General features: G+C 45.8%; 1 protein-coding gene across 1 annotated transcript; it reads right to left on the reverse strand.

Annotated features, from left to right (window-relative positions):
• Positions 1-6,192: 6,192 nt before the first annotated feature.
• On the reverse strand, positions 6,193-7,158 carry LOC144275281 (olfactory receptor 10A7-like). The gene has a single exon (XM_077834477.1). It carries the CDS (start codon positions 7,156-7,158, stop codon positions 6,193-6,195), a length of 966 nt encoding a protein of 321 aa, XP_077690603.1.
• Between the last annotated feature and the right edge of the window lie 5,665 nt (positions 7,159-12,823).

Raw genomic sequence — 12,823 nt, forward strand, 5'->3', positions numbered from 1 at the left:
GAAATGTCCTGCGTTCTACGTGTGCCTTAGCAAACCCCCAGCTGGGTCGGGACAGTCCCAGTGGCCCTGGTTTGTGAGTCTATCTCTTTGTCTGCCCAACCCCCCTGCCTCCAAGGGTCCTGTGAGCCCGACGCTGGTGCTTTGCTGGAGCTGGTCACAGCTGGGCTTAGCCTAGATAAGAGCGATGAAGCTGTTCCTGGTGAAGTGTCAAGAGGTCATTGCTGGGGCCTGGCTGTTTGCATCCGGCGTGTGTTAGTGCAATGGTGGTAGCTGGTTTGCAGGGGGATATGGTGAGGATGGCAATAAGCACAATTTCAGGGGTGGCATATTTCCCAGGCTTACGTCCCCATCTATGCTGCAACAGGAGTTAGTATTTTCATTGTCCAAACATTAATTTTGAACAATAAATAAAAATTGGTCAAACAATTGTATCCACTCCACCTCTTAGAAACTGTATGATGGGAACATGGTTATGGCAACTTCCCTCCTTGGTCCTTTCACTTAGATAGACAACACTGACCTGAGCTCTTCCTGGATTCTCCACTGTGTCTTTAGGGGCATAAAAAATGATCTGTAGGGACCAACACGTCATCCATTGTGTTTTATTTGTATTAGACTGTCTAAATTTGATGACAAGACTTTATTATCTAACAGAGAAACAATGAACAGGGGTCAAGGGGAGTGCCCCAGAGGTCGGTCCTGGGGCCGGTTTTGTTCAACCTCTTTATTAATGATGTGGATGGTGGGATGAATTGCACCCTCAGCAAGTTCACAGATGACACTAAGCTGTGGGGAGAGGTAGGTATGCTGGAGGATAGGGATAGGGTCCAGTGTTACCGAGACAAATTGGAGGATTGGGCCAAAAGAAATCTGATGAGGTTCAACAAGGACAAGTGCAGAGTCCTGCACTTAGGAAGGAATAATCCCATGCTCTGCTACAGGCTGGGGACTGACTGGTTAAGCGGCAGTTCTGCAGAAAAGGACCTGAGGATTATAGTGGATGAGAAGCTGGATATGAGTCAGCAGTGTGCCCTTGTTGCCAAGAAGGTCAACAGCATATTGGGCTGTATTAGTAGGAGCATTGCCAGCAGATCGAGGGAAGTGATTATTCTCCTCTATTTGGCACTGGTGAGGCCACACCTGGAGTATTGCGTCCGGTTTGGTGCCTCCCACTATAGAAGGGATGTGGACAAATTGGAGAGAGTCCAACCAAGGGCAACAAAAATGAGTAGGGGGCTGGGGCACATGTCTTACGAGGAGCGGCTGAGGGAACTGGGGCTATTTAGTCTGCAGAAGAGAAGAGTGAGGGAGGATTTGATAGCAGCCTTCAATTACCTGAAGGGGAGGTTCCAAAAAGGATGGAGCTCGGCTGTTCTCAGTGGTGGCAGATGACAGAAAAAGAAGCAGTGGTCTCAAGTTGCAGTGGGGGAGGTCTAGGTTGGATACTAGGAAATACTATTTCACGAGGAGAGTGGTGAAGCACTGGAATGCGTTACCTAGGGAGATGGTGGAATCGCCTTCCTTAGAAGTTTTTAAGGCCTGGCTTGACAAAGCCCTGGCTGGGATGATTGGCTTGGTCTTGGTCCTGCTTTGAGCAGGGGGTTGGACTAGATGACCTGACATCTCTTCCACCCCTAATATTCTATGATTCTTTGATATACATAGGGATTTACTCTGATAGTGGATTTTGTGCCTTACCAATGTCAGCTGTGTGCATTTTCAAATGCCTTCTGCCTCCTGGTGGTGGAAGGGATTCTCAGGATGGTGGCAATGATACACGCATAGGATGTCAGGGTTAGTAGGAATGGAAGCAGGGTGAATACACAGGATAGTATGAAATGGAACAATACTAACCAGTGTGTGTCACTGCAGGAGAGTTCCATAAACGGGATGGCATCACAATAGAAATGGTCATTTTCATTCGGGGCACAGAATATTAACTGTGATAGGAATAAGACAAAGTTGGTAGTAGCCAAACAATCATTTAACCAGGACCCAGCAGCCAACTGGAGGCAAGACTTGGTATTCATAAGAGTTGAATAGTGCAAGGTTTACATATTGCTAAATACCAATCGTAAGACATCACTGCTAGGAGATAGCATTCTGTAGCCACCAGAGAATGAGAGAAATACAGTTGAGTGATAATGCCACTGACTGAGATGGTTTTGTCCCCAGTCAGGGGACTGGCCAGCAACCTGGGCAGGATGGTCGATGTGTATCAGGTCTCGAAGCAGGACAAGTTCCCCAGGAAGAAGTACATGGGGCTGTGAAGGTGCCAATCAGTCACAATGAGCACCACAATGAGGGTGTTCCTGGCCAAGGTTGCCATGTAGATCACTAGGAACATCAGGAAGAGAAGAATTTGCAGGTCAGGAAGATCCCCGAATCCCAGAAGGATAAATTCTGTGACAGTCATTTGGTTTCTCCAGTTTCTGTCTGCCATGGGATGAGTCTTGGAATAATAAAAGAAACTGTTCAATTGAATTGGAAGAACATAGAGTCAAAAGTCAATCAAGTCTCCTAGATTAATTGCATAAATATTCAGAAACTCCCCTTCCTCTTCTGGTTACAGGCTGATTTTAAGGCTAAATGTAGAATTCAGAGCAAGTGCCAGGAGTCTCACTTTGAGAACAGGATATTGGTACCCATGTAGACCTCCCTCTGCCATGATCAGAGCAATAACTACTGTAACCATAGCCCATTCCTCTGGTAGATGAGTACTGACATGACAGATCAGACCATTGCTTTATCTACTATCATACCCCATCTAGTGACATACTGGAGCTTAACAATGATGCTTAAATGCTTATTTCACTTCTGGCAATACCCACCTGGGGAAGTGAAGAAACAGACTGACAGAGTGAGACGGGTACCCAGGAGTCACCAACTACAAGACAGGCCCAACAAGGGAAATAACAGAACACCACTGGCCATCACGTACAGCCCCCAGGTAAAACCTCTCCAGCTCATCATCAACGATCTACAAAGTCTCCTGGAAAACGATCCCTCACTCTCACAGAACTTGGGAGACAGGCCAGTCCTCGCTTACAGAAAGCCCCCCAACCTGAAGCAAATACTCACCAGCAACTACACACCACACCAAGAAACACCAGCCCAGGAACCAATCCCTGTAACAAACCCTGTTGCCTACTCTATCCCCATATCTACTCTAGCAACACCATCATAAGATCCAACCACATCAGCCACACCATCAGGGGCTCATTTACCTGAATATCTATTAATGTAATTTATGCCATCATGTGCCAGAAATGCCCCTCTGCCATGTACATTGGCCAAACCAGTCAGTCTCTACGTAAAAGAATAAATGGACACAAATCAGACATCAGGAATGGTAACATACAAAAGCCAGTAGGAGAACACCTCAATCTCGCTAGACATTCAATAACAGATTTAAAAGTAGCCATCCTGCAACAAAAAAAACCTCCAAAAACAGACTTCAAAGAGAAACTGCAGAGCTACAATTCATTTCCAAATTTAACACCATTAATTTGGGCTTAAACAAGGACTGGGAGTGGCTGGCTCACTACAAAAGCAAATTTCCTCTCTGGGTATTGACACCTCCTCATCAATTATTGGGAGTGGACCACATCCACTCTGATTGAATTGGCCTTTGTCATCACTGGTTCTCCACTTGTAAGATAACTCCCTTCTCTTCATGTGCCAGTATATTTATGCTTGGATCTGTAATTTTCACTCCATGCATCTGAAGAAGTGGTTTTTTACCCACAAAAGCTTATGCCCAAATAAATCTGTTAGCTTTTAAGGGGCCACCGGACTCCTCATTGTTTTTGTGGATACAGACTAACACAGCTACCCCTCTGACATTTAACAGTATAATTTTCCCATTATTGTGTTGGCTACTGAAATCTATTGGTCACTAGTCAATATTTCTCACATCCCCTCCCATTCCCTCTACTCTGCTGCCATCTAGTGGTCATTTCCCAGCATGACAGACTGTTACTCTGCTCTCCTCTAGTGGATTATTCTGTAGCTGCCTCTTTCCAGTTCTTGACTCTTGTCACCTGCTGGCCATCATTTAGAAAACTGCCCACTTCTCACTCCGCAACACCTGCTACTATCCACAGTTCATTACATGCATAGAGGCCCTTATCTCTTCGGAACCCTTTCCTCACCACTTATACAGTGTTATATAGCTTCACTTCCCTTTCCTCTTCCCTCGGGTAGTCATTTGGCATCATCATTTCTCCTTTCTTGCCCTTCCACTTTGGCTGCTATCCGTTGGCCATTGGTCATCAGGGCTGCAACTTTCCCATTCCTCTGACCTCTAGTCACCCTAGAGAACATTTCTTACCTATTGCTAGCTGTGCGCTGTTCCAAATTATAGCCACTGAGAACCAAATCGTACAACAGCATGTTTGCAACATTAGTGGCTACAACAGCACCTACAACAACAGCAGCGGCTCTCAGAGGTTTAGCAGGGGTACCGCATCAGTCCAGTGCATTTCTGTTTCCAAGGGAAATGCATAGATTGAACCTACCAGAACAGAATCCCAGCGGCTTTCCATGCTGAGATTCTCAGAGGTGTCTAAGGGTCTTAAGTGCCCAACTCCCATTTCACAGGGATTTGGGTGTGTAACTCCATTAGGGCCCTTGGAAAATCCTTTGCGCAGTGGTGAAGTCCTGGGGGGGAGGGATAGCTCAGTGGTTTGAGCATTGGCCTGCTAAACCCAGGGTTGTGAGTTCAATCCTTGAGGGGGCCATTTAGGGATCTGGGGCAAAAATTGGGGATTGGTCCTGCTTTGAGCAGGGGTTGGACTAGATGACCTCCTGAGGTCCCTTCCAACCTTGATATTCTATGATTCTATTCTATGATTCTGTTCTCGCCAGTCCCCTGCCTCTGGCCAAGCCCTGACGTGCTCCCACTGGCTGAGCCAGCACTGCCATTGTGACTTCACAGGAGTTCTGCCCGTTGGTAGGAGGTAGCTGCTTCCTCTCACCATAGCTTGACACATGCCCTGAGGAGAGGGCCCTGCATGCAGCAGAGCTGTCTAAGGCAATTAGGACTGACTAGACACCGTGCCCTGAGAACTAGGCCCCTTGGGACAGGCACTCGTTGCAGTCAGTTTTGGGGACACTCAGTGTAACATGTCCCCTCCCTTTGAACTGCTCTGTACCATTGGCAGCAGCAAAGCAGCTTCTGTCCTGCAGGGCCACAGGCCAAGTCCCTCCTCGGTGCCCGGTTGACAGACCCGCCCCCAGGAACGGCCTCAGTTCTACGGGTGCCCTGGCAAACCCCCAGCTGGGTCTGGGCAGTCCCAGTGCCCCTGGCTTGTGAGTCTACCTCTTTGTTTGCCCAACCTCCCTGCCTCCAAGGGCCTGGTGAGCCTGGTGCTCGTATTTTGTCGGAGCTGGTCCCAGCCGGCCTTAGCCCAGATAAGAGCGATGAAGCTGCTCCTGGTGAAGTGTCCAGAGGGCCTGACTGTTTGCCTCCAGCCTGTGGGAGTGCAGTGAAGGTGGGTTTGCAGAGGGGTATGATGGCAATAATCACAATTAATATAAACACAAAAATTATTTTGATCAAAAATGGCTTTTTTATGGAAATAAAAAATTTGTTAAAATTGTCTCCATTCTGCCTCGTGCCCAGTTAAACTCCATGATGGAAACATGGTTAATGGCCACCTCCCTCCCTGGTCCTTCCACTTAGATTGACAACACGGACCCGAGTTCAGGCTGGATTTTCCATTGTGTCCTTAGGGTCTTAAGAACTGCAACAAAAAACATGATGCCACACATTGTGTTTTATTTCTATTTGGCTGTCTGAATTAGATTACAAAACTTTATTATCTAACACTGAGAAACAATGAACAGGGAATAGACACAGGGATTTACTTGGATCGTTAGTGGATTTTGTGCCTTATACAATGTCAGCTCTATGCATTTTCAAATGCCGTACACACTCCTCACATAGGGTGACTGTTTAGCCAAGACCGTGGACAAAAATACCATCATCCTGCATAAAAAGAACAGGAGTACTTGTGGCACCTTAGAGAGTAACAAATTTATTTGAGCATAAGCTTTCATGAGCTACAGCCCACTTCGTCAGATGTATTAGTAATAAGATTTTTAATGGGGGTTTTCAACTCAATTTCACTGGGGGCTGATAGCTGTGAAAACCTCAGGCTGCCTGGCTGATTTAGGCAAAGTTGTTATCTAGGCATCTCTGCATGCTTTTGTGAAAGCCACATATTTACTGACTGCTTTGCTCAAGGCTTCCTTGACATCTCTGTTTCTCAGGCTGTAGATGAGGGGATTTACTGCAGGAGTCAGGACTGTGTAGGAAAGAGAGAGCACTTTGTTTAGGACGCTTAGTGTCTCATGTTTCGGTAGCATGTAGACAATCATTAGGGTTCCATAGAAAATTGTCACCACAATGAGGTGAGAGGAGCAGGTAGTAAATGCCTTCTGCCTCCCTGTGGTGGAAGAGATTCTCAGGATGGTGGCAATGATACACACATAGGACGTCAGGGTTAGTAGAAACGCAGGTAGAGTGAATACACAGGATAGTACGAAATCCAGCAATATGATCAGGTATGTGTCACTGCAGGAAAGTTTTATCAATGGGATGAGATCACAATAGAAATGGTCAATTTCATCCGGGCCACAGAATATTAAATGTGACATGAATAATACAAAGATTGCAGTAGCCAAACAACCATTTAACCATGACCCAGCAGCCAACTGGAGGCAAAACCTGCTATTCATTAGAGTTGAATAGTGCAGGGGTTTACATATCGCTAAATACCGATCATAAGACATCGCTGCTAGGAGACAGCATTCCGTAGCCGCCAGAGCACAAAAGAAATACAGTTGTGTGATGCAGCCACTGAATGAGATGGTTTTGTCCCCAGTCAGGAGACTGGCCAGCATCCGGGGCAGGATGGTCGAGGTGTAGCAGGTCTCCAGGCAGGACAAGTTCCCCAGGAAGAAGTACATGGGGCTGTGAAGGTGCTGATCAGCAACAACTAGTGCAGTGATGAGCATGTTCCCGAACATAGTTGCCATGTAGATCGCTAAGAACATGAGGAAAAGAAGAATTTTCAGTTCAGGGACATCCCCGAACCCCAGGAGGATAAATTCTGTGACAGCCGTTCGGTTTCTCTGGTTTCTGTCTGCCATGGGTTGAGTCTAGGAATAATAAAGCAAACTATGCAATTGAATTGGAAGAACATAAGAGCTGAAAGCTAATCAAGTGTTAATTAATTCTATAAATATTCAGAAACTCCCCTCCCTCTCCTGGTTATCAGCTGAAGTTTTAAGGCTAAGTGTTGACTTTAGTCAAAGTGCAAGGAGTCACAGTTCAAGAACAGATCTTTTGTATCCATGTAGACAACCCTATGCCGTATCAGAGCAATGACTAATATAACAAGCCATTTCTCTTTGGTAGCCAAGTACTGATATGCAGATCAGACTCTTTATCTACTGTCGTATCCCATCTAGTGACATACTGAAGCTGAACAATGATGCTTAAATGCAGTATTTCACTACCAGCAACTGCCAGAATCATGCCATGACTTAGAAGTCAGAAATCAATAAATACATCAGCTAAAATGTTGAACTGAGATATCCGCTGCAGTCTATTTTCCTTAGGCATTGATCTTCTGTTAGAATAAATGCAAATTATTCTAACAATGTTTCCTGGTATATTCCGCATTTCAGTGCCCTGTAGGAGAAGGAATAACTTCTCCGCTCTCCTCACAAGACATGGACCTCAGCCTCTATCTCTGTGAAATGGTGCTATGAATGCTGACTGGCACTGCTGTGGGAAAGAGAGGCTAAAACTGCTAATATTCACCTGAAGAAGAGCTCTGTGTAGCTCAAAAGCTTTTCTCCTCCACCAACAAGAGTTAGTGCAATATCAGATATTAACTCACCACCTTGTCCCTCTAATATTCACAAGGCACATTCATGCCCCGTTTGCTGGTGGTATAGAAATGCAGTCAAGAAGATGGTGCTCACCTGTAATCACAGCACAGCCCAAGCTTGAAGCGATGAGCTCTTATTTCTCAGGGCTTGGCCACCAGGACGTAGGTTCCTCAGCTGAGTTTCTTGTCTCTCCTCTTTCTGCAGAAACTGGATTTTCTCAGTGAAGAGACCTGCAGTTACCTGAAGGGATGAGCAAGTGCATTTGATCAACCTTTGGAAAATGAGCTTCCCCTTGGATTTACAAAGTGTAAATGTTGCCTCATATTTGTATTCAGCATTCATGCTTTTTAATATGCTCCCACTTCAACCTTTCTCCCACTTGGTTCATTTTGTGTCTCCAATGCTTTGTAGCTAACAATGTCCAATGGGACTTGTTCAGCGGGACTTGTAGAATTGCAACTTTTTTTAAGTCTAATGATCCTATGTGGAAAATATTTGAGATCATGAACAAATACCAGCTTTCATTTTTGGAAGATGCCTGTCCAAGGTGATGGCCTGTTATAATGTACTTACACCTTTATTAATATTCAAGATATGCTGCCATCTAGTGGGCATTTCTGAAACTAGGTGTCCATATATCACCCTTACCACCTGCTTTCACTTAGGGACGAAAAAACAAATGCACAAATACAGAATAGGGGATAACTGGCTTGGCAGCAGCACTGGTGAGAAAGATCTGGGAGTTGTGGTGGATCACAACCTCAACATGAGTCAGCAATGTGATGCTGTTTCAAAAAAAGCAAATGCAATTTTAGGTTTCATTAACAGAGGCATAGCATGCAAGTCTCAGGAGGTGACAGTAAGGCTCTGCTGGGCTCTGGTTAGGCCTCAGCTGGAGACTGTGTCCAATTTTGGTCATCATGTATAGAAAGGATGTAGAGAAAGTGGACGCTGGACAGTAATCAGGCTTGGATGGCTGAGACTCACCAAATCCTGTATCTTGGCAGGGGGTCAGACTAGATGACCCTTGCAGTCCCTTCTAACCCAATGGTTCTATGCTGCCACCTAGTGCCCATTTTACAGTATCACTTTCCCATTATTTTATTGGCGACTGAAATCTATTGGTCACTAGTCAGTAGTTCTGATCCCCCCCTTTCATTTCCTCTACTCTGCTGCCATCTAATGTCGATTTCCCAGCATGACAGCCTGTTACTGTGCTCTCCTCTAGTGGATTCTTCTTGCTATAGCTGTCTCTTTCCCATTTTTGACTCTCATGTCACCTGGTGGACATTAGTTAGTAAAACAGCCCATTTCTCAATCCCGAACATCTACTACTATCCAGCATTCATTACATAGCATAGAGGTCCTTTGCTCTTCAATGCTCTTTCCTCGCTATTTATACACTGTTCTATACCTTCACCTCCCTTTCTACTTCCCTCTCCTGGTCATTTGGCAACACAAGTTCTGCTTTCTTGCCCTTCCACTTTGGCTGCTGTCCATTGGCCATTGGGCTGCACCTTTCTATACCGGGAGGAAACACAAGGAGGGTAAAAGACAGGAGGACTTCTGATTCATACTAAGAAAGTAGGGCAATCAGCTAGTTATCTTAGGTGCATGTACACGAATGCAAGAAGCCTGGGAAACATGCAGGAAGAATTGGAAATCCTGGCACAATCAAGGAACTATGACATGATTGGAACAATAGAAACGTGGTGGGGCAGTTCACATGACTGGAGCACTGTCATGGATGGGTATAAACTGTTCAGGAAGGACAGGCAGGGGAGAAAAGGTGGAGGAGATGCATTGTATGTAAGAGAGCAGTGTAATTGCCCAGAACTCCCTTTTGAAACTGGAGAAAAGCCTGTTGAGAGTCTTTGGGTTAAGTTTATAGGTGAGAGCAACAAGAGTGATGTTCTGGTGGGCATGTGCTATAGACCACCAGATCAGAAGGATGAGGTAGATGAGGCTTCCTTCGGACAACTAACTGAAGTTTCCAGATCCTAGGCCCTGGTTCTAATGGGGGACTTCAATCACCCTGACATGTGCTGGGAGAGTAATACACAGAAATCCAGGAAGTTTTTGGAGAGGGTTGGGGACAACTTCCTGGTACAAGTGCTGGAGGAACCAACTAGGGGCCGTGCTTCTCTTGACCTGCTGCTTACAAACAGGGAAGAATTGGTAGGGGAAGTAGAAGCGGGCGGCCACCTAGGCAGCAGTGACCATGAGATGGTTGAGTTCAGGATCCTGACAAAAGGAAGAAAGAAAAGTAGCAAAATACGGACCCTGGACTTTAGAAAAGCAGACAGACTCCCTTAAGGAACCGATGGGCTGGATCCCCTCGGAAGCTAATATGAGGGGGAAAGGAGTCCAGGATAGCTGGCTGTATTTTAAAGAAGCCTTATTGAGGGTGCAGGAACAAACCATCCTGAAGTTCAGAAAGAATAGCAAATATTGCAGGCCACCAGCTTGGCTTAACAGTGAAATCTTCGGTGAGCTTAAACTCAAAAAGGAAGCTTAAAAGAAGTGGAAATATGGACCGATGACAAGGGAAGAGTATAAAAATATTGCGAGAGCGTGCAGCGGTGTAATCAGGAATGCTAAGGCACAATTGGAATTGCAGCTAACAAGGGATGTGAAGGGTAACAAGAAGGGTTTCTACAGGCATGTTAGCAACAACAAGGTGGTCAGGGAAAGTGTGGGACCCTTACTGAATGGGGGAGGTAACATAGTGACAGATGATGTGGAAAAAGCTGAAGTACTCAATGCTTTTTTGCCTCAGTCTTCACAGACAAGGTCATCTCCCAGACTGCTGCACTGGGCAACACAGTATGGGGAGGAGATGAGCAGCCCTCGGTAGTGAAAGAACAAGTTAAGGACTACTTAGAAAAGCTGGATGTGCACAGGTCCATGAGTCCAGATCTAATGCATCCAAGGGTGCTGATGGAGTTGGCTGATGTGATTGCAGAGCCATTGGCCATTATCTTTGAAAACTCATGGTGATCGGGGGAGGTCCTGGAGAATTGGAAAAAGGCAAATATAGTGCCCATATTTACAAAAGGGAAGAAAGACAACCTGGGGAACTACAGACTGGTCAGCCTTACTTCAGTCCCCGTCAAAAATCATAGAACAGATCCTAAAGGAATCCATTTTGAAGCACTTGGAAGAGAGGGATCAGGAACAGTCAATATGGATTCACTATGGCTAAGTCATGTCTCATCAACCGGATTGCCTTCTATGATGAGATAAATGGCTCTGTGGATATGGGGAAAGCAGTGTATGTGATATATATTTTGACTTTACCAAACTTTTGAAATGGTCTCCACAGTATTCTTGCCAGCAGGATAAAGAAGTATGGATTGGATGAATGGACTATAAGGTGGACCGAAAGCTGGCTAGATTGTCAGGCTCAACTGGAAGTGATCAATGGCTTGATGTCTAGTTGGCAGCCGGCATGAAGCAGAGTGCCCCAGGGGTCGGTCCTGGGGCCGGTTTTGTTCAACATCTTTATTAATGATGTGGATGATGGGATGAATTGCACCTTCAGCAAGTTTGCAGATGACACTAAGCTGGAGGCGGAGGTAGATAGGCTGGAGGGTAGGGATAGGGTCTAGAGTGACCTAGACGAATTGGAGGATTGGGTCAAAGGAAATCTGATGAGGTTCAACAAGGACAAGTGCAGAGTCCTACACTTAGGAAAGAAGAATCCCACACCACTACAGGCTGGGGAGCGATTGGCTAAGCAGCATTTCTGCAGAAAAGGATCTGGGGACTACAGTGGACAAGAAGCTGAATAGGAGTCAGCAGTGCGCCCTCATTACCAAGAAGGCCAGTGGTATATTGGGCTGTATTAGTGGAGCATTGCCAGCAGATCAAAGGGAGTGATTATTCCCCTGTATTCGACACTGTTGAGGCCACACCTGGAGTATTGCGTCCAGAGTTAATCCGCCACTACATAAGGGACGTGGACAAATTGGAGAGAGTCCAGCGGAAGGCAAGAAAAATGAGTAGGGGGCTGGGGCACATGACTTACGAGGCGAGGCTGAGGGAACTGGGGTTACTTAGTCTGCAGAAGAGAAGAGTGAGGGGGGGATTTGATAGCAGTCTTCAACTACCTGAAGGGGGGTTCCAAAGAGGATGGAACTAGGTTGTTCTCAGTGGTGGCAGATGACAGAACAAGGAGTAATGGTCTCAAGTTGCAGTGACAGAGGTCTAGGTTGGATATTAGGGAACACTATTTCACGAGGAGGGTGGTGAACCACTGGAATGGGTTACCTCGGGAGGTGATGGAATCTCCATCATTACAGTTTTTTAAGGCCTGGCTTGACAAATCCCTCTCTGGGATGATTTAGTTGGTGTTGGTCCTGCTTTGAGCAGGGGATTGGACTAGATGACCCCCTGAGTCTCTTCGACTAATATTCTATGGAAAGCTAGGGGATCTCTACAATGTGGAGCACACCGAGTCCACAACGAGGTTGTCTTTAGAGAAAACAGTCAAATTCCTGGAATATTTGGACTAGTCTGGACCTTTCCTCTGCTGTGAGGTCTCTAGCTTGTAATTGGATTTCTTCTTGGCATTCAAGATATGGTTCTTTTCTATCCAAACGCAGACCCTGCAGCATCTATTAACACTGATTGTTTCCATGAGGACTTTTCAGGACTTCCAGTGTTTCTTCAGGTGTTATTTTTCCTGGGAGGATATGGTGCGTTTTTCAAATTTCCCAGTGCAGTGAGCATGAGTCTGGGTCTGACAGGAAGATGATCTCTGTGTAAGATCAAAAGCTAGTCTTTTCATAAGAGAAGCTGGTCCAACAAAAGATATTGCCTCACCCACCTTTTCTCTCTAAGCCCTGGTCTACACTAGGACTTTAGGTCGAATTTAGCAGCGTTAAATAGATGTAAACCTACACCCGTCCACACG

Source organism: Eretmochelys imbricata, chromosome 14, assembly GCF_965152235.1.
Source record: "Eretmochelys imbricata isolate rEreImb1 chromosome 14, rEreImb1.hap1, whole genome shotgun sequence".
In the NCBI taxonomy this organism is placed as follows: Eukaryota; Metazoa; Chordata; order Testudines; family Cheloniidae; genus Eretmochelys; species Eretmochelys imbricata.